The sequence below is a fragment of the Macaca thibetana genome, chromosome 8, assembly GCF_024542745.1.
Source record: "Macaca thibetana thibetana isolate TM-01 chromosome 8, ASM2454274v1, whole genome shotgun sequence".
Classification (NCBI taxonomy): domain Eukaryota; kingdom Metazoa; phylum Chordata; class Mammalia; order Primates; family Cercopithecidae; genus Macaca; species Macaca thibetana.
In genome coordinates, this window is record NC_065585.1 from 132,956,566 (window position 1) to 132,979,505 (window position 22,940).

General features: G+C 42.1%; 1 protein-coding gene across 4 annotated transcripts in view; it reads left to right on the forward strand.

Moving 5' to 3' along the window:
* Window positions 1-22,940, forward strand: part of MSRA (methionine sulfoxide reductase A) — a 423,943-nt gene that overhangs the window by 179,692 nt on the left and 221,311 nt on the right. For all 4 annotated transcript variants that reach the window (XM_050801122.1, XM_050801123.1, XM_050801121.1 and 1 more), the window contains one exon: window positions 2,529-2,648. In XM_050801122.1, the coding sequence (XP_050657079.1) occupies window positions 2,529-2,648 (120 nt within the window). The remainder of the gene's footprint in view (window positions 1-2,528; window positions 2,649-22,940) is intronic.

Consider the following 22,940-nt stretch of genomic DNA (forward strand, 5'->3'; position numbering starts at 1 on the left):
AAGGCTAAAAAGAAGTATTTAAAGAAAGTAATGCATACTGTATTTTATTTGCTGATATAATGATTACCAGATTATTGAAATGTATGAGTAATTTTGCTATAAATAAGCCTGTTTTCTTTGTTTAAACACACACACACACACACACACAATTTTCACACTCACACCTTCAAAGCCACATAATAGAATGTTTAGGTTAAACCTGCAGCCCCTAGTTGAAATGTTGCTTCATGGAATTTTATCCTCCTAACAACCTGTGTCCTAAGTCACATTCCTCTCCAGAAATGTGGACATTGACCGTATTCCAGTCCCTGAGACACTGTTTCAGCCACACGTGGCAGCCCAGACCCTTGCCCACCTGCATCCTGGTCATTCATTCTCCTCATGGGGTCATTACTTGATCCCTATTAAGCATTAAAAGTGGATTAAATATCTCTCTACTTATAGGTAATGTTTTGCTTGGTTTGGCCAAAAACATTTTAAGTTTTAAAAACCTGGGGCCACTGCAGTGGGACCATGGACAAAGGTCAGGACAGGCTGGCTACTAAAATGGCCTGTCACGAACCTTGTACATGAAGGTTGAAGGATTCTGGTGTTCTCTGGTGCCATCGCTGTTAGTCATTGTGCAGCACAGAAATATTTTATTCAACAAACTCTGCAGACTCCTGAACTTCAGGGGTGGGCTGCCTTCTGCCTGGCGCTCTGCACAGATCCTGGGGCCCTCATGGTCATTTATGCGCAGTGAAGCTTCTCCTCTCACCTACAGCTTGTCCTTCTCCAGAGAATCCTTGTCATCCTCCCCTCATCCCAGGGAGTGCAACGAAGGAAAATGAATAGTGAATCCTTTTGCTGGAGACCTGTGGATACTTAATTTTTATAGATACTCAGTAAATATTTATTTATATTCACTAGCAGCAAGCAATTCACTTGTAAATGGAAAAAATGGAATAGTGGTGTGTAACATAAGCATAAGCAGATGCTCATGTTATTTCTTTGAATATTTTTCCTTTCTTTAAAAATGTAAATTTTTTAATTTTTAAAGTAATAGGAATCTATTACAGAAAAATGTGAAGAATGAAGAAATATTCCTAAATTGTCACCACTATAATACAGTCATGGTTATCACTGTAGTATACTTAGTATATTTGCTTCCAGTCTAATTTTGGTGTGAAATTCTTTAATAGTTGTAATAAAAATGCATTTAATTGTGTTTTTTCCTTTTTACTTTAGTCTTAGATAATTATGATATCACAGACATTTCCATGTTGCAATGTTATCACAACAATAATTTTTTACTGCATTAAATTTTATTATTTGGTCTTATATTTTTATGTTAACCTAGTTTTGGTTAACACATTTTAGCAAATAGAATATTTTTGTATAATGTATAATTTTATTCAAATTGCTTTTTGGGTTTTGTTGCTTTGGATTTTTAGAGTAGAATATTAAAGAGTGTCAAGAATTTCAGTAAACTTCTAATTTATCTTTCAGCTCTGTCATCAAATCTAGTAAATCGAGTGAGTGTAGGAATGAGAGGTGTATAGTGTATATTAATTTACCAACTGTTGTTCCACTCAGGATCTCAGTTATATGTAACTTCATAAAGCCATTTAAAATTTGAGTGAGGCAGTAATCTTTTTTTACATCTAGAAATGGGCCATAGAACACCAGTTGTACTGGACAGTTTAGAAACTTATGGTAGAAAATGAAGGTTCTTTATTTGGAGCCAAAGGAAGTACACGGCAGCGTTTTCGATGTGTGTGAGTGTGTGTGTTCTTGGGAGATGGGTTGTGATTTTCATCAGATGTTCAAAGAGATCCTGTGCTACTGGTATAGACACAGTGTTTGCTAGTCGAATGGAATGCTACTTTTGTGAGTTTGTTTGTTGTTGTCATTCTCTCCCTGTCTCCCCTCCAAACCCTTCTCCTGCATTCATTATATCCAGAAATAAAACTCAGAAAAACTTACTTTTGGGTAAGCAGTGATTTATCACGTGCAAGTTTATAGTGATTAAAAAAATTTAAAACGCTAAACACATATGTGACATTGTTAATTGGAAATATGCACCAATTTATGTTGATTTTGGAAGTTTTCCCATTAAAATGAGTAACTTAGTGCTATACTTTGTTAAAATATTTTTTAAAAAAATATGTGACCAGGGAGGGATAATTCAGTAAATTTTCTATTAATTCAAGTTATGAATTGAATGTGGAAATATGAATATAGTTACCCCCTTACTATGTTATTTGGAAATGTGTAGATTTACTAACTCCATTAAATTTGAGGCCTTCTAAGTTTTCGCACAGCTAAAGCAAAGAGATATTATATGCAGATAATTGTAAATGAAATTATTTACCAATGTTAAGAACTCTCCTTCTTTAAAAGATAAAATCTTAGTCATTTTTGGTTATCAAATGACAGGAGCACCTTTTTTTTTTTTTTTTTTTTTTTTTTTTTGTCTAACAGGTATGTGAATGTGCAGTGACTGCTTTGTTTTGAATAATCAATATCTTTTTGTTTTTTTTTTAAAGGAATGGGCTGTTTCTGGGGAGCTGAAAGGAAATTCTGGGTCTTGAAAGGAGTATATTCAACTCAAGTTGGTTTTGCAGGAGGCTATACTTCAAATCCTACTTATAAAGAAGTCTGCTCAGGTAGGAAGAATTTGCTTTGTTGTATTACTAGGAGAAACAAGGAAGGGCTTGTCACAGCTGTTGGGTGACAGGCTCTTTAAAATGGAAATATGTTTTTTTTTTAAATGTTTCATCAGTCTTTATTATTTTCATAAATATACTTGTGGGCCTCTCACTTCATATGTTTAGAAGATGATAATCTTCCTGTGGAATGTACCATTTAGCTTTTGCTGTGGAACAACCACTCTAAAACGTGGTGGCTTCAAACAGTCATTTTATTAGCTTGTAATTCTGATGATCAGCAGTTGAGGCTGGGCTCAGCTTTGTGGTTTTCTGTTAGCCTCACCTGGGATTTGCTCATGTGGCTAAGGTCAACCTGTGGGTTGCCTGGGGGCTAGTTGGCTTAGGCTGCTTTACTCTTAGGCCTGGCAATTGGTGCTGGCTACTGGTTAGCACTAACTGCCAGCTGGGGTTTGGGGATGGTGGACCATATGTTTTCAGCACGCTGGTCTGAGCTAATTCACATGGTAGTGGATGCAGAGAACCTAAGAGCAGCAAGAGAGGATGAGCCCCATTCTCTGTTTGTGTTACATTCACTTTTATACCATTGGCCAAAGCACGTCATATGGTCTAGGCCAGAGACAATATGGGATGGCTCCCCAAAGGCAAGAATATAGGAGGTATCAAGAATCAGTACCATTATTGCAACAATCTACCACATGAGACAAACATTTCATATACTGGTTGTGTTTTCTGGAAGGAAAAACATTGATTGAAAGCCATGCTATAATGCAGGCATCAGCAAACTATTGACTCATAGGCCAAATCCCACTTGCTGCCTATCTGTGTGAGTAAATTTTTGTTGAAACACAGCTATTCTCATTATTATTATTATTACATATTATCTATGAGTGTTTTCATGCTACAGTGACAGAGTTGAGTGCTCGCAACCAACTATGTGGTCTGCAAAGCCTAAAATATTTACTGTTGGGAGCTTTACAGGAAAAAAATTTGCTGACCTCTACTCTAGGTTAACAGGATAGGCAGATGCCCTCATGACAAATTCTATCTCGAATACCACATTACCTCTCTGGATTTGTTTCTGACCTTCAGGGATTTCCTTTCCTTTCCTGCCAGCTCAGGTAGCATTTGAAATGTTTTTCTAAAAAACTTACATTCACCATTTTAAGAGGTCTTAATAGGGAGGGAGTATCTGGAGCTATAGTCCACTATATTGATGGAAATGGGGTGTAAAATGTGAAGTTTTATCTTTTTAAAATAAAGGCTTAAGTAAGTCGGTTTGTGGAGGATGCACTCAGCCCTCCGAGGGCACCATGAATGATGGAGAGGAAAAGCTGGAGTGTGGGAGCTTGGTGAATAATGAGCATGTTGATGTGTTTGCTACAATATGAATTTTATTTTGAAATAAAATTTGAGCTGTACAACAATGAAAATATTATAAAAATGTGCACATTCTTATTTTTTCTTGCTCTAGAGAAGGATTGAAATATTCTGATTGATATGGAGAATGTGGTATAATGAACAAATATTTTAATGGTTAACCTATTTTTTTTTTACTTCTGTTTCAAAATTAAACAAATGCTTATGCATAGCTATAAATAGACTCAAATGAATCCTGGAGATCACCCAGGTGTATCCTCTCAAGTCTGAGGAATGGAAATGAATAGATTCATTCCTGTCATTCCAGACATGACTTAATGGCCTAAGAGAAAAAGGTTGTTAAGAAAACCCCTAAATATCTACTGCTTTATCCCTATTATCCTCAACCAGCAAAATGTTAACGATCAGTTAGAATATTGGGATTGCTTGTTTGCTGGAACCCTTTTCAGTTCAGCTGTTTATGTTAATAACAACATGATAATTGCCATGTGTTAAACTCATGCTATATGCCAGACACTCTAATAAGCACTTTCTCTGTCTTTGCTTTTCTCTAAGCAGTTCCATGAAGTATGTCAGTTTCTATCTTTTACAGAGGGAGTGTTGAGGCTCAGAGAGGATAAATAACTTACCTAAGGTCATACCTAGCAGGAATCCCTACCTCATTAGCTCTCAGCTCAAAGTCTATGCCATTGACTGTGGTGTAAGTCTCGTAGCTGTCATCATATCCCAGCCATTCTCCATTTATCCCTTTGTACTTCCTTCCACCAAGTCACAAATTCTCTTTCATATCTATCTTTCTGCTATATTTTTTATTATATTGGTGTGCTTTTAAATGATTAAGGAGAATGCCAAGGAAATTCTTTTGTCTTCCTTATGTTTAGAAGGAAAAAGGGCAAAGTCAGTTCGTGCAAACAGCTGGTGTGTTAGAGGCCTCTAGCAGTGGTGAAGTACAGAAACCACGGAGGTTGGTAAATAACTCGATTTGATATGAACACTACCTGCTAAGTTAACAGTAGCATTGGGAAGCATGGTTGTCATGGAAACTTGTTCCTGATTGGAAAGGGATAGTTATAGGGTCTTACCCAGACACAGAAGGAGAGATGATTTCTTTCCCTAGGCTTTTTTTTTGTTCTGATCATAAAAGGGAAAAACAAAAAGGCAGAGAGGAGCTATGATAGAAAGGTCCCCCTGGCACAGAAGTGGTGGAGCCTTCAGGTCCCTGGGAATAACAGAGAAGGAGAACAAATAAGGTCCCTAGCTAGAGTAATTATGGTAACCAGCTAATTAAAGATTTTTGACCGAGGAGAGGGGTGGGGGAGACATAAAGCAGGTTACACTGGCGGGCCTCCCCTCTGAAGCCTCTGGTGCTCAAAGCCTTGCTGAACAAGTCAGCCCTGGAGGGGTCTGACTTGAAAGAAGGAAAGAAAAAACCCAAGGCTCTCTGGTAAGATGCATAGTAATTGCTGAGGTCCAGTGTGGGGGAAATACTAGTCTGTACTATAGTATTTGCACTGATTTCAAAATTGCTTTCTCTTGCGCTTGCAATTAAGTTTATAAAACTTTGATCACAATCCGTGAATATTTTGTAAAGGTTTTTACTTTTATTTTGTCAAGAAAAGAAGCATAGGGACCTGGATTGTGTGCAAATTCCTTCTCTCATAAAGCAGTATGCTTGAGCTTGAGGTACCTTGTGGTTTCTTGGGGCAGATGCCAGAGATATGGGAGGAGGGGTTAACAGAATCCACAGGGCCAGCTTTACTACTGCTCTGTGCAACCTCTTATGTGATGACACACATCAGAGCTTCCACAAGCATTATCTCAGCACACAGGTGGGTGAACACAGGCCGAGGAACCATCGGCTCAAGTTTGCTACCTCTGCTGCGCCAGTGAGTCTGCACAGCCTCAACAGGGGAGAAGTGAGTGAGAGAGTGTGGATGTGAGTGTAGAAGCAGTGTGTGTCCAGAGAGGGTGTGGATTCATGTCCAAATGGTATTTCTATGTGGAAATTGATAGGCCAGTGACTCCAAACCCCAAACTGGAGTTGTGACTAGGCGTATAGAAAAGATAACGTGGCTTCTCATAGTAGCTGAGAGAGGACGTGTCCCTATCGTGGGCTCACTAATGGGGCTCTTCGTGGTGGGCAGTCTCCATTGCTTGGTGCCACTTGCACCTAACGTCTGTAGAGAATACAAGGGGACAGCCTCTTAGGAATTTGGAATAAAGTCGCCCGTTGGGAATGGCAGTAGAAAATCAGCCTGCACGGAGTCACAGTGGAGATGGACAGTCACTGGGAAGAGAGATTGGTTTCTGTGTCAGTAGGATTTCAGAGTAACCTAATGGAAAGCCCTGACTATGTAAAAGGAACATAGGGCCTTAGCAGGAGGTTGGTGAGCTAGAACAGCCTAGGAGAGGGGAGGTCCAGCCACTCTCTTGGGTGTTCTGGGCAGACCCACAGAGCCTGATACCCTGGCACTTTTAAGTTGTGTCACTAACCTCATGTTCTGATCCATACTCTAAAACTTTCCAATCTTTTGTCCTCCTGTGGGGATTATTTACAGAAAGAAAATGCATTGAAATCAGGTTGGTCAGACACGCAGTTCTAATTCTCACTTAGAATTCAATAAAATGCCACTCTGAGATATACATCTCAGTCTATTGTGAGTTTAGTCTGTACAGGTCATTCTCTCCAAATTGAGTTAACCTTGGGTTGAGTTATATGATGAAAACAGAGTTTTGGCCGGACCTCCATGATCTTCCAAGGCTTCACTTGCCTCCTGCATTCCCTTGGAGATTTCCCATCCCTTGCATGTGCCCATAATTTCATTTAAACCTGCTTTAAAAGTGAATGTACCTTTTAAGTAATCTATAATCTTCCCTTCCTCAGGTTCATTAAGCACTGAATCAATAGTGCACAGGCTGAGAAACTTTCCTCACCTAGATGTTTTGGGCCTGAATTCTAACCCCCCTGAAAGCCACCCACCACCAGCTTCTGCACCAGGTACCCAGTCTTGTCTGGGACACAGGGTAGCATCTCTCATGGCCAGCAGACCTCTGTTGGGCCACTTTTCTGATTCATTTCTGATCTAAGAGACGTGCTGAGAAGTAATTCATGTCTTAGTGGCCACTGTTTTGTACCTAAAATGATGTCCAAAGATTCATCTGTCCATTTGTGTTTCCTACAAGCTCAGCATCTGGCTGGCACTAGAAAACCCAGAACCTGGACCGGAATAGCCATGAGGAGCCTAACTTGTATGTAGGCCTTACTTGAATAAATTAAATATGCCACTTATTGGAAAGGTACCACATGCAAGGCATTGCACCAGGTCCTAGGAGAAGATTGGTTGTGATGTGAAGAATACTGGTTCCTGTCTTCCAGAATTTTCTCTATAGTCAAATGAAAGCTTGATCTTTCACATTTGTTTTAAGGAGTTGGGCTGACACTGGTTTTCTCTTTACACATGCACACACACACACCCCCTCAAACAGTTGTTATGCAAACCAACTGATTAACTGGCATGCTGTTGCTTTACTACATTGATTTTAGAAGTAATTGAGCTATTCAGATTCCTGAATGCTCAGATAGAGAATTATTCTTACATTTTATAATAACGACTGTACAGATGAAAATATGAAAAGACATTCTGCAATGGATAAGCATTCTGGGTTAATTTCAGTGCATTAGCCTAATATACAAATACCCCATTTCTGGCAAGAAAACCCAGGATGTTCATTCAGTGGGTAATATCTTTTCATATTTTGCTTACAGATGTTCAGAACAATTCCATGTTTATTAGTCTATTCAAAAGCTTTTAGAAATCTGCACAGCCAAGTGGCACTGAATCCAGAAGCATGAAAGGAGCTGCACAACTTTTCCTCATAAGATTTGCACAAGCACCACGGGAAATCTGAGGCCCAGACATTTCCTTATCAACAGAATACCCCAGTGGATTTTCAAGCGGGCTGTTCAACAGAGGTCTTGAGCAGGAGCCCAGGTGTGGGAAGAGCAGAGTGTGGGAGTCCTCATGTGACCCTCTAGGGGTGGTGATGCGACCAACTATATGGTCGGCAAAACCTAAAATATTTACTGTCAGGTGCTTATGTATACTGCCCTGAGCCCATTTCCTCTCTTGTAGAATGGAGCAATGCTGCTTGATGAAACCAGTTGAGTTGTGATTGGATTCTTACTTGATTTGTTTCAAATCTGAGTATTCTAGAAAGTCTAGGATACACACTTTCTAGCTCTTGGGCATGTTAAAGATGAACACGATGGATCGTGAAGCATTGCTTGGCAGGGCCTGGGCCAGCCTGCAACAAGTATGCCTGGCACAGCACACAGAACCCATTTTCTTCTCGTCTTCATCTGTGTTCTTAGGAGGTCAGGTCATGTCACCCCCTTTTCCAAAAGCATATAATTATTTCCTTGATGCTTGAGAGCTTTAACTAAGCATGGAATAATAATTTCCTCATTAATGTAAAACAACTCAGTATACTTTTTTTTTTTAAGTTTGACTTAATTTCTGAAGTGTTTGGGTGGAAGCGCATGTCTATGTATCTTACATGAGATGAATGATCCCATTCTTCAAAGTAGGGATGAGTTCTGTTATTAGCAGATTTTATCAAGCAATGTAAAACTCATTCTAAATTCCTTGCAGACTGCATTAAATCTCTTTTTAGTGCATAGTCAGTCTTATTGTACTCATTTCAATGTCAGTCAAGGTAAATTACTAAGTTATTGACATACTCCTGAAAATGCGAGAATTCTGGTGTTCAGTTCTTGCTACAAGCAATTTGATCGCTTTTTATTCCTCTTATTTTAGGTATAAAATTGCACCTTAAACTTGTAGCAGGCAGGATAAAAATGCTTATCTCTCTCAAACCAAGAGGCACAAAGCAGTCTTCAAGAGCAGAGACCCTTGACTCATACCCTTAGGACCAAAGATACCTGCTCACCCAGTGCCGTCTTCCGCACACGCCCATCCAGGCAGCTGTGCAAGACAGATTAGTTCAGTGAGTGGACCCATTGCCTGAGGAAAAAGTATAGGTAATAAGAAAACAGCTGGTTTTGTTTATTCTAAACCTCAGTCACCAGAAAGAGCAAGCTTGGCTTCTCGACCAACAGCACCCCTCTGAAGGGTTGATATGGGGGGGCATAGGTCATGGGGGAGGTCAAGGCATTTGAGACCTGGAAGGGTTTCAACCATCTTCCAATACAGCAGCTTTCAAACTGGGTGACCATGGAACCCTCAGGCTTTCAGAAAGGTTCTGCGGGAGCTCCGGAGGTAATGACATTTGAACTAGATAACAGTCCAGCTGCTTGGAGAGCCCATGCACAGCTTTCAGCTGTATTGTATGTTGATGTCCTGCCTAATCACCTTATTTTGAAAAGTTACTAAGAATGTTGGGAAACATCCAAGACAGATTTCTTTGTCCAGTGAGGGGACTGAGGCCGAGAGAGGTGAAGTGATTTGAGAGATTTTAGTGGAAGGGTTGAAAATGTGCTTGTCTTCTTAGATCACAGTGTGACTAGAACACCCAAAGGAAGTTTAGATCATACACCAATTCTGCCCCTCTCGGTGAGGTTTACAGTTAAGGATTCAGAGTAGGGGTGGCTTTGGAGTTGGAAATGTTAAGATTTGAAGAGGTCATAGTTTTGTCATTTGGTTCCTGTTTATCATTTCTGTTAGGCTGGATTTTTCCCCCAATATTGAGTCCTGGGGTTTCCCAATAGATAGTTCTTGTGTCTGCTAGACGCTTTAAGTCCTGTCTGCAACGGCCAGCAGCAGAGCTGAGGTCGTGACAATAAAGAGCGCCTGCAGGAGCCCAGGACTTAGGACCAAGAAAGAAAATCATTGAATGGGGGAGTGGTTTCCTTGCTCTCTCACCTCCCTCACCTCCCTCCCTTTCAAGCTTCTGCAAATTGGCTTCCCGGCCTGGGCTGGGGACTGCCCAGTCCTGCAGAATCAGGGCAAGCCGTCTGCAAATTGATTTGTCCACCAAGCGTGGCCTGCAGACCTTACATATAATAACCTGGTACGCACCTGCTCCAGTTTTCAATATACAAGGGTGATGGCATTGCAATAAGTAAAACATGCACTGAGCCAGTGCTATTGAACTCAGAACAACTTTTCACCATCACATATGTCCTTCATCCACCAGTTCTAAAATTTGAGTGACTCTATGGGGGCTCTCTGGCAGTATCTAGACAAAATCATGGTCTGTCATACTCACGTAGGTCTGAACCCTGTATGCTGATGGGTAGTTCAAAGTTGAAACTGAAGAGACATGTGCACATTTTGCTAGAGGTATCCCGAGTTTGCCCAGATATTTAAATTGAGCATTAGACATCAGAGAGGATGAGGATTTTCTATCGCTTCAAATAACTAAAGTCTGGCAAGCGGCAAAACATAGGGCCTCACAATCCTGCTGTCCTTGAATGGTAAAAGGAGGCATTTAGTGCCTTTCTTTCCTCTTCAGGCCATTGGCTAAAGACTCCAATGATGATGTCAAGGTCTGTTCTTTGTCATTGAAGGGCAAGGGGTGAGTGAATTGGATGGTTTATGGACTCTCTAAAGACTATTGCATGTGCTACATGTTCTTCATATGACCTTGATATTTTAATATTCTATAGCTTGTTTGGCTGTTCAACTCACCTCCTTAAACAGCTTAAATCACTGCTGAGGAACAGGTGTGGTGGTCAAAGGTCAACAGACTGATGACTTTAAGTAGTTAAATGCGTCAATATTTCAGCATTTCTGGTGGTAAAACTCAAATAGGGCATTTAAGTAGAAAACAAATGGAAAGGAACAATAATGAAAACATCCTTTATACCCATTTAACACTGGAAATAGGTTATTCTTTCATTGTTTTAGGATTATATTCTCAAAGACTTAGAAGGGAAATTAAGAGGAATTTGCTATAGCAAGCAGTTCTTAAAACGTAATTGCAAAAGCAATTGATGAATGTGCCCACACTGATGTTTTCAAATCACATCTAATGGAGCCATAATGTAATATGAGAAAATAACCTTATAGGGGGTCAGGGGGTTGAGCTTCTCTAGGAATTTTATGGGCTATATTGGGTCTTAATTACTTCATAATGACTGACAGTTTTTAGAGCCTTAGAATAAAGGTTTCCTTTTTTTTCTAAGTTACATTAAAAATAAATATCTGGGTCAATTACTGGCCCATCCATCTGCCAAGTGAAAATTGCAACAAGAGAGAAAAACACGGTCGCTCGTCATGGGAGTGAAGCACCCAGACGTGAGCGGAGCGGCTTGGGAAGAGGTCACTGTTGTTTGCTGGGGCTGTGCCTCCAATCTGCCGGGGGCTCCTCAGCCTGGGAATCATTTACAAACCACTGAGGCCCCTCAGCTGCAGGAGAAGCTTTACTTAATAAATCCTGGCCTCTGAGGCATGGAATTGTGAGGTCTGTCAGGGAATGCTGAGGGACAGAACTAATTTCAGTGTCTTCATTCTTTGAAAATGGGAGCTAGCATCACGTCTCTGGCTGGAGCGTTCTGATGAGGGTGACCACCTATCCACATGTTTTGAACCCTTTTATTTATAGTTGTTGTCTTCCTCTTTCTTTCTTGATGTTTCCTCTTCCTCCTGCTCCCCCTGTCTTCTCTTTTTCATCTTCTTTCCTTTAGTTAAGGATATGTTGTTTTTTTCCACTCTGGTTTATTGTTATAAGGCTTAAAAGAAGTCACAGAAACTGGTGACTTAGCACATAGTACACATCTTAGGTTTAGAAGAACAGTTGAAAACATAATGCCCTTAATGGGTATTACAATAGTAGTTTATATCCATGACCACTTTGGATATTTGTAATCCACAACTCATTCTACCTACTCATCTCTGTCACAGGCCCATGAAATAGAGCAGCATCAGTGCTGCCCCTTACAAATGTGCCAGGGGTCAGGGGCACTTGGAAAGTTACTCAATGTGCCACCTGGCTCATTAGAGGTTTTGTCAATCTGCTGGTAGGATTGAAAATAAAACAGGGTTTATATTTAAGACTGTCTCCTTCTAAGCCTTCTCTTCACTCATTTCCAGTAAATGCATTTTCACATGTCTTTCTTGAGCACTTTAGGATAATTTAAAAATGCTAAGCTGTGCTAGAACTGTGCTAGAGTTTTGAAAATGGCTTATAAAAATAATCTAGAGGTCTGGAACTGTTTAGATGGATGTGATCTACAGAAACATGGGATTTCCTTTTCTTTAGCTGAATGGACTTTAGAGGTCATCTATTCCAGCGATTTTTTTTTTTTTTGAAACTTTTATTAGGCATTAGAATCTTTTCTTCAGACAAAAATTTTGCACAGAAGTCCATTAAAACAGTGTCCAAGATGCTCTGATCGAGAGAGGGGCTTCCCCCAGCACTGTCCTCAATATTCTGGCCCTAGAGTGCTGCCTGAAAACCCACCGGGAGCTTAGTCTGTAAAGCAGTTGAGGACGAGGGCCGAGTGAACTCTGGGCTGAAACATGCAGTAAAACGAGAAGGCCTGCCACACCTCGCTCATCACTAGCCCACTGCAAGGCTGCACTTTGGATGCTCGTGGAAACCTGCAGGATGATTGAGGAGTCTGTACAGAGGGAAGGGGCCTTTTAATTCTCTGCCTCCTTAGAGGTGTGCCCTGGCGGGCCGGGAGCCTCAGACAGAGATGTTTCTGTACAGGTTCCAGGTTTTGCAGCAAGGTCCCAGAGCATCCCGTTCTCCCAATGACCGGTGCTCCTTCTGTTTTCAATTTCAGCCTGATTCCCTAAGTGAATTTCATGTAAAGCTGTCCCTTCCCCCTCGGTCCCAGCGGGTAAGGAGCTGCTGGCGACTGTCACGCCAGTGCCCCTGTCAGCAGACCTGCTTGGCTCTGGAAGGATGAGTTGACAAAAAGCCATAGGTGCCTGAACTTGGGTGTCTTTGTGCACAAGAAAAAATAATCTGTCACCTTGTTTAAGGCATGTTCGGTCGCGTTTGATAGTTTGAAAATGCTCTGGGGAAAAATCATCTGTCTGGCTTCAAGAGTCAGGTTGTAAAATGGCGAAATCACATACTGGGGGCTGGAGTGGGGCGGGGGAGGGTGCTGGTTTCTTTTTTAAATAAAGCTCTAATTTTTTAATCTAATAAATGGTTTTTTGTTTAAAGAGCAGTTTTAGGTTCACAGCAAAAGTGAGCAGAATGTAAAGACAATTCCCATCCCCCCCATCCCCCTACCATGCCCACCGCCAACATCCCCACCAGAGTGGTACATTTGGTACACCCCAGGGACCACACTGACATGTCCTCAGCAGCCATAGTTGGCATTGAGTTCACTCTAGATGTTCTGACATGTGTAATGAATGACCTGTGTCCACTGTGAAGTTATTGTACAGAGTGATTTCACTGCCCTCAAATACTCTGTGCTCAGCCTATTTAGCCCGTCCTCCCCCACCAACCCCTGGCAACCGCTGATCTTTTCAGAGTCTTCATGTGTTTGCCCATTTCAGAATGTCATCGAGTTGAAATCACACAGTCTCTGTCCTTTTTAGATTGGCTTCTTTCCGTAATATGCACTGAAATTTCCACCCTGTCTTTTCATGGCTCGGTAGGTCATTTCTTTTTAGTGCTGAATAATATTCCATGGCCTGGATGTACCTCAGTTTGCTGGTCTGTTCCCCTGCTGAAGAATATCTTGGATGTCTCCAGCTTTTGACAGTTACGATTGAAGCTGCTGTCAACGTAGGAAACTGGTTTTAAACATTCAGTAGAGATGAATGTAAGAACTCTGGAGTGGGGGAGGCTTGGAGGCCTGGGTTGAAGTGCAGTTCTGCCAGAGAGGATTTCTGCTAGCTGGTATCAGGCAACTGGGGACTTCATTCGTCAAAAGCACTTAACGTTGAAACTTACTTTTCTTTTCTGAGCCACATAAGTAACAAGAATTCAGACAGCACCTCTGTCTAGGTGGATGACTGGTGAAAAATTTCAACAGTACTTTTCTCTCTCCAGAGCGCCAGAGTTCAGATAGGCATGTGTGCATGCTCCCCTTTCTGTGGGGCAGAAGTACATGTATTTCTGTGTCCCCCCGAGGTGCAGCTGTAGTCTCTGACCCCCCTGAGTTGCAACCCACTGGGAGTGTTTCTTATTAGATTTCTCACTTTGTGGGGACCTTGGGCTTCATCTTCTGCCCCAAATGGCTGCCACGGTGGGTCCAGAAGAAACCCTCAGAACTCTGGAGTTTGCTTATCTTCTAGGCTTCTTATTCATTTCTTTCCTTCATACTAGCTCAGTGAAAAATGTTAAAATATTTAAAAAATATATCATATCCAACATTTTAGTTAGACAGGAAGATTGCTTAAGACGTCAATGTGCCCTATCTTGGCCAGGGCATTGCAAGGCGGGGTAGTGCTCATAGACACACAAGGATTTTTTAGGAGGTGATAACACCGTTTCCGTCAGGGGTGACCAGGAATGGGCACGAACAGACAGAAGCATTCAAGTGACTTGAGAGGATCCTTAGGCAGCCTGGAAGTAAGAGGAAGATGATGGGCCTTCTCCAGCTCCACAAAAAAACAGTGTAATTAAATGTGGAATACCCTTACCCCAGGAATATTTGACCTCAGAGAGCTTGGGTCTCAATGCATTGGACGCTGACAGCCCATGTATTCTGCTCTGTTTGTGTCCATAAACCTTCTTCATTTACTTTGTTTTTTGAGATGGAGTTTCGCTCTTGTCGCCCAGGCTAGAGTGCAGTGGCGTAACCTCGGCTCACTGCAGCCTCCACCTCCTGGGTTCAAGCAATTCTCCTGCCTCGGCCTCTGGAGTAGCTAGGATTATAGGCACCCACCACCGTGCCCAAGTATTTTTTTGTATTTTTAGTTGAGAGGGGTTTCACCATGTTGGCCAGGCTGGTCTCAAACGCCTGATCCCTGATCCAGGTGATTCATTTACTTTCAATTATGGTACCTCAATGGCCTCCCATTTGAGTATAGATGTTAAATAAATACAGTTGTCTCTCAGTCTTGCTCAGACTAATTACTCAAGGCTTTGATGAGCAGCAGAGTCTCATTTAGAAGAAGACTTGCCCTGGCCCAAGAATTCACTCTCTTACCTAGGATGTAATTTTATTTTTCTGACAGGACATGCTTGATGGCACTGATCTCTCCAGCCAGGTCAGCGCGGCAGAGAGGTGAACACCAGTATGTCTTGTTAAGAAGCAGGAGATGAGATCATGAGATTGCCACACACACATGTTGATGGCCTTTAGATATGAACTTGGAAATAGAAAATAATGGCTAATATGTTTTAGTCCTTTCCAAGTGCGTGGCATAATTCTAAATTCTTTACATGTGACAGCTTCTTCAATTTTCATTACAGCTGGATAGGGAGGGGGTAGGCTAGTGTCCCTGTTTTTGAAATGAACAAATGCAGGCATAGGGAGATTATCTGACTTGTCTAAAGCCCCGGAATTAGTAAGCGGCAGAGCCAGAAGGGATGCAGGGTCAGTCTATGTCAAGAGTCCTTGCTTTGAACTCCTATGCTGTGTCTCTCTCAAAGAGAACAAGAAGGTACAAGTCGTACAGTGAAAAGAACTCCATTGTCAGTGAGACATACAACACCCTTCCAAAGTGACAAAGACAAAACACCTAGCTAAGACTCACTGGCTAATTGGAAAGCAGGGCCTGTTATTACATAAAGGCTCCTGTCCTACTAGGTGAGATTTTCCTTGAGGGTAGGGACTAGGTCTTTTCATCTCCCTACTCTTGTGACACCTGGAGCAGGCCTTGCTCTCAATAGGCTCCTGATCAATGCCCAGTTGTCAGGTCCCCTCATGCGTTAAAGAAGGCCGTGCCTGAGGATCCCACTGGAAAGTCTTGGAAGGCTCTGGGACTCTTGTCAGCCCTGCGCGGTGCTTCCTGATTATATGAAGAGTCAGAATCTATCATGAGAAAAGTCCAAAGTCTCTCCTAAGTTCTGAACAATAACTCCCTTCTCCCACATGGCAACTCTTCCCTTGTGGTTTAAAGAGCTGAGGTCTTGGCGAAACCAGGCTTTCCCTCAGATTGCTCAGCAGAGGACTTTGTCAGTTATCTTAGACCTTTTTAAGAAGCAGATATACAGCTGGGTGGGGAGGCTCATGCCTGTAATCCCAGCACTTTGGTAGGCCAAGGCGGGCAATCACTTGTGGTCAGGAGTTTGAGACCAGCCTGGCCAACGCGGCGAAACTCTGTCTCTACTAAAAATACAAAAACTAGCCGGGCGTGGTGGTGCACGTCTGTAATCCCAGCTGCTTGGGAGGCTGAGGCAGGAGAATCACTTGAACCTGGAAGGTAGAGGTTGCAGTGAGCTGAGATCTCGCCACTGCACTCCAGCCTGGGTGACAGAGACTCCGTCAAAAAAAAAAAAAAAAAAAAAAAAAATAGAAGCATCATCTTCTTTGTTCATCTGTTGCCTTTGACCTTGTCAGATCTAGTGAAATTCTCAGTGCCCTGAAAACAAATGGACTTAGATCTATGGCCACTCTCTGGCAAAGGTAAGGGAATTTTAAACTCCAGCATCTTTTGGGCTGTAGCAAGGTGACACAATTTATCAGAGTTTCTGGAGTGCCCCAGAAGCTATATAAATGCAATTTTATCATTTCTGTAGTATTCTGTAAATATCGAGCCTATAAAACAATGCAATTACAAGAAGAAGAGTTAGCTCACAGGTTGGTGAAAGGAACACTGCTCATAATCAGAGTCAGGTGGTAAAGGACGTACTTCGTGGTGAAGCCAGGTGTGTAGGGACCTGTGGCATTCGCCCATCTGGAGTTGTCTGCTTCTCTCTCCCTGTTCCTGTGGGTGGGATTGGGATTCCTAAGTCACTTTCCCTCCCTTTCCCTGTTCCCATTTCTTTTGAGTACTTACTAGGTGCAAAACATTCTTCTGGACATTTGGGAAAGCTCAGAAAATAATATGCTGATATTCCACTCCAGGAAGGTAGACCGTCCTAGGAAACCCAGGACTAAGGGAACGCAGTCCCGGCGTGCAGGGGAGAGATTCAGGGTGCTTTCTACCCTCTCCTGGACCCCAGTTCCCTGTGCCTGGCTTGGCTTTTGTAGGCTGGGACCGCTGCTCCTGTTGGCTTCTGCATGGTAGTCGGTGCCACCCAGCTCGCTGGTATTCCTGACTCGGGCTCTGCCCGCCTCACCCCATCTGTAGGCCCTCCCTGATGGGTGTTCTGCTGTTCACGGTCCTAATTTGGCACACTCCCTCTGAGGACCTCAACAGAGACACTCCAGAGAAGAGGCCTGGAGCTGCGTCCCTGAGAATGCATCAGAGGGAGCAGTCCGGAAAAGAAAACCAAGTCATTTCGGTTGGATGGGAAATAAACTCTCCAAGACAAAATTGATTCACAATAACGATACGATCTGTCAGAAGAAGTGGCAAAGAAAGGGAAGAAATGAGCGGCTGTGTGTGGGCGAGCCATTCATGCAGGAGGCTGTCCCTGCCATTTGGTCCAGTCACAGCAGAATAAAAGCTCCACTTCTGGATAAGGGATCACATGTGACAAGTATGCAAGAGCTTTTTAATACCACCACGCCTGGCCAGTGATGGGCACAGCATCCTGGTTAGTAATGAAAGTGGAATGAGAAAGCTGCAGGAGCCGGAGATGGATGGAACAGGGAAGGAGCAAAGTTTCCACAGAGGAGACAGAGGAGGAGGAAGCAGGGGACAGAATACCCCACGACTCTAGAGGCACACGTACACAAGCGAGGCAGCATGCAGAGTTGAACAGGCACAGATGGACTGGTCACGTAGCCTGGAGTTAGGGCAACAGATGGACAAGTCATTGCATAAATTGACTACCCAGGGACCACAAATGCCTGCTAGGAAATCCAAGGACGTATCAGGTTGACCCAGTGACAACATACCTGGACAGGGGTAGACACAGGTGCCCCTGATCTGAAAGGGAAGTGAACAGCAGTTTGCACTGGTAGGGGTGGGGGGTGGGGAGCAAACGAGATTGAATAAGAAAAGGAAGGAAATTACATTGTGTGCGTGTGTGTGTTTAATGTCTTTTGTAGGAGGACTTTAATTCATCTTTGTAAGACCTGACTTTAATTATGTCACTTCTGAATGTTGTAATCGTATGACATTCAGAGCAGTGGGAGAGGAAAATAACATTTGGATCAAAATATATTTGATATATATTCAAAATATAGCTGAAATAAATTTTCTAAACACTGAATTTTTAGTTTAAGCACAAACTGAAAAACAATAACTTTCATGGAAATAGTTTCTTGTAAAATGTTCAGCTTTCAGAATGAAGTGTAAAATACAAGATGGAGTTGTCATTTAAAAACCAAATAGTATTAAACTAAAACAAAAATAATTATTGCTAGATATTTTTAGGTTGCTGTAACAGTGTACCACAAAAATACTATAGTCTGCTGTGATGGTATTGATTACCTTTTTATTTGATGGCAAAAATGGATGAATTGTCATGTCTTTAAGTTGATATTTACTCAACATTTTTATATACATTTAGGATATGTATACATTTGTGTTAATTCTTTTTTAAAGCTTTTAAAAATTAATCACCTATTATTTGAAAGTCACTATGCTAGGGACCAGATACAGTGGTGAACAGGATAAAATTGTTTCTGTCTTCATGAAGGGTATATAATCTATTACGTAAAAAAAAAAAAAAAAGACTTTAAGGCCAGATGTGGTGGCTCATGCCTGTAATCCCAGCATTTTGGAGGCTGAGATGGGAGGATCGCTTGAGGCCAGGAGTTTGAGACCAGGCTGGGCAAGAAAGCAAGACATTTATTTATTCAAAAACGCTATTTTGAAAACTTTAATTTTTAGAGCAATTTTAGGTTGAAGCAGAAAAAGTAAGCAGGAAGCACACAGTTCCAATGTTACCGCCTACCACACACACATACATTTTCTTGGCTATTAACATCTTATATTAGTGTAGTACATTTGTTATTGATGGGCCAATATTGATTGATTATTATTAACTAACGTCCATAGTTTACATTAGGGTTCACTTTTGGTGGTGTACATTCTGTAGGTTTGACACAATTGTATAATACATGTACCCACCATTATAGAATCATGCAGAATAGTTCACTCCCTAAAAGTTCCTTGTGCGCCACCTGTTCATCTCTCCACCCCCACAAACCCCTGGCAACCACTGGCTTTTTACTGCTGATCGTTCTGCCTTTTCCGGAATGTCATGCAGTTGTGTGATTGGAGAATGGGTGGAAGCACACAGTAAGCAGCATGTTTAGATAGGCCTTTTTCACTCAGCAGTGTGTATTTAAGGGTACTCCATGCCTTTCTGGGACTTGATGGCTCATGTCTTTGCATCACTGAGCAATAATCCACTGTTTGGAGGTACCATAGGTTATTTTATCTATTCAGCTATTGAAATAACTGGAGTTGCTTCCAGTTTTTGACAGTTATGAACAAAGCTGCTATTAACGTTTGTGTACAGGTTTTTATGTGCACGTAAGTTTTTAACTCATTTGGACAAATATTTAAGAATGTGACTGCTGGATCATATGCTTAGATTATTTTTAGCTTTGCGATAAACTGCCAAACTGTCTTCCAAAGTGGCTGTACCATTTTGCTCCCAGCAATGAGTGAGAGTTCCTGTTGCTTTACATCCTTGCCAGCATTTGGTGGTGTTGGTGTTTTGGATTTTGGCCGTTCTAATAGGTGTATAGTGGTATCTCCTTATTGTTTTAATTTGCAATTCCTTAATGACATATGATGTGGAGCATGTTGTCATATACTTCTTTGCTGTTTTTATATCTTCTTGGTGAGGTGTCCATTCAGATCTTTTGCCCATTTTTTATTTGAGTTGTTGATTTCTTATTGTTGAGATTTAAGATTGTTTTGACCTTTATCAGATACATGACATGAGAATGTGTTCTCCCAGTCAGTGGCTTGCCTTTTCATTCTCTGAACAGTTTCTTTCCCTGGGCATCCATTACTTGTGAACTGTGTGGGCCGGGCACTGGTGGACCAGAGTAGTTCTGGGAAGGTGAATTGCAGACCTGCACAGCAGGCTCTGTTAGTCCCAGTATTCTCCCAGAAAGTCAGTGTGGACTGTTGCATGCCCGAATCCTGGCACTCACACCTTTCTTGTTCACTTGCGTCTGTTGATCTTGATACTGGGTTGTACCTATGGTTTCGGCCTCTCATTGTTTGCCGTGTTGATCATTTTGTGCCTCTGATGACTTTAGTAGCTGACTCTGGCCCTGGTCCCTTGACTTCATGTGAGTTCTGTTACTTGACTGTGTCCGTCCACCCTCCCACATGGGTGCTGATTGTCTTGTTTGTGTACCGGCTTGGGCTTTGCCATTGACAGTTTATCCTGACCCCAGCCTGAGGCCTAGTGTCTAGAAAAATTATCATATTTTCAGTGGTTGATTATAAAACCAGCATTATGTTGGGTGTTTCTCACTTTAATGTCTAAACTCAAAATCTTTATTGCTGTCATCCCCAAACGAAGTTCCCTGCTGACTTTCCCATTTCTTCCCTAATGGCCTCACCATTCTCCCAGTAACTCAGACTGTCTACCACAGGGCCGTCTTGGATTTATCCTTCATCAGCTGCAGACAGTCAGTAGCCTCGTTCTCAGACCCAAGTGCTTCAGTGCCTACCATTCATTCTATTAAAGGACTTGAGTTCTACCATGGTAGGAAAAAAAGCTGCATATTCCAGGAAGGTGTGTGTGCACATTCAGACATTAGGTTAATGCCACATACATTTTTCTGAAAACCCTGTATCTCCCTATATGGCAGCCTCTAAGAGCCTTTGTGGTGCTAAAACCTGGAATCATTCTTTGGCTTTGTTTTTAAACACTGAAATCCTTCTTGAGTCTTCTCTCTTTTTTATTCCCACTGCCACCAGTGTGAAACTGGCCCTGGCTTCATGGCTGGCCCCTTGAGGCTTAGTGCTGGACTCAATGCCTTGGGTCTTTCTGAAGGGAAGCCTGCTGGGGACAGGAAGAGGGAAAGAGCTGAGTAGAACAATAAGGTGGAGAACCAGAAAGCTTTTCAACCCATCTTTAGAGTAAGATCTTCACAGTGTGATTTTGTTATTCTATTTGAAGTGAATTCTAGAGTAGCTGATGCTTTTAGAAATCAAATATAGATACAGAACACATTACAAAACTAAGATTTGGTCATTTTTAAAGCTTTGTTATTTGCTTTTTCATACTCTCCTTTCCTCCTCTTCACTCAAGTAAATAATGATTTGACCATAATTTTCTTTACTTAAAAATATTTTTTTCACAGACTTCAGATCTATGTATCTACTTGTCATGAAAAGTGTATTTTACTTTAATAAGCTAATGATTTATTTCAACAGGAAGCAGAGCCCTCCAAGTTTGTATGGATTGATTACTCCAAAGCTTTGACTAGGGACCTGTTCTTTTAAAAGCCAGTGTTTTTGTGCAACTCAGGTGAATTTCAGATTGCCTTCTCAAACTCAACCTGTGTGTCATTAAGTCACTGCTAAGATTGTTTCCCCCTCATTTCCAGTAGCTTATGAGAACTCCAGCTATTAGCATGTAGCATTTCACCTCCTAAACTATTAGGTCGTTTCTTTGATTGCCCAGAACAATCTTATCATTGAATGAAACTATTATAAATTATATGCACATAGTTTTAAATGATTGCAAGATATATTTGATTCCAGGTCTTTTCAAAAGTTTAGCATTGAATCTTTTTCAAAATTTTCTCTTTTTACAACATTTCCAGCTATGTTTCAACTTGTTTGTCAGAACGATCGCTGCCTGGGCTAAAGCCAGTGCTGCCAGGCAAAGCTGCTCCCAGTTGGGCCCAGGTGAGTGCAGCAGGGAGCTGGCTGTCGGGTGGGGCTGAGCTTCTGGGAGAGCAGGAGTGAGCAGGTGGGCATGACAAGGGACATACTGGGGGGCCCAAGGTGAGGAAGGAAAAGAGCAAACGGCCTTCTGGTGCATGCGGTCATTAAGGTGAGATGACTAATTAGTGCGAAGCCTTGAGTCTTGATGAATGGGCCAGGGAGACAATCCTTTATGTCAAGTGCAAGGAACTAACTGAGAGCCCAATGTGGAGTGCACTGGAAAGTCAGTTAAACAGATAGATAGTCCCACCTGCTGAGGAGATGGAAGCAAGGGCCAAATTGGTGGTGGTGGTGGATGGGGGGTGGGGTGGTTGGGTTGGCCTAGGGCCCTCTATGGGATGGGGAGCTTGAAACCCATCTCTCAGTATGTGTAGCCAGTGGAGCTGCGGTGCAGCTGGGGTCTTGGTGAGTCCTAAGTGACTGTTTAGATTAGGTCATGATGAACTGAGGTTTTTGTCTTTAATTCAGGAAGCAAAAGCATTGAGGGCTCTTGTTCACATTTTACCTGCAGCTGATTTGATACCCTGTCTGACTCTTCAGGTGGTATTTTACCAAATTATGTCCTGGGGGAGGCCAGTCCATATTCCAGAAGTTAGACCAAATGCTAAGATGCCCTGTAGCTGGCTGGAGGAGGGCTGGGTCATATACCACGTGATGGGGAGAGAAGAGGGAGGCAGAGGACACAGTCTGGCCTGGAGTAGACATGGAGTCAAAGGCTGATCTTGGCTCTTGGAAGATCCTGGGTGGAGATTCAGGTAGGACAGGTGAGTCACAGGAGCTTCTGGGCAGCAGTCAGCTCTGGGGTACTCACAAAGTGTGGTGGCTGCTGGAAATAGTGGCCTATACCTCTCATTAGAGTATTTCAGCTGGAAGGGCCTTTGGAACCTTCTCTTCTCCCAGGAGAGGAAATGGAAACTCAACAAAGTTGATGACTCAGCACTGTCAGGCAGCTAGCCCATAGCAGGGACTAGACCAGAACCCTGGCCTTTTCTCTTTTTCAGAATTCTTTTAGAAACAGTTCAATCGAGGTGTAATTGATCTATATTAAAGTACG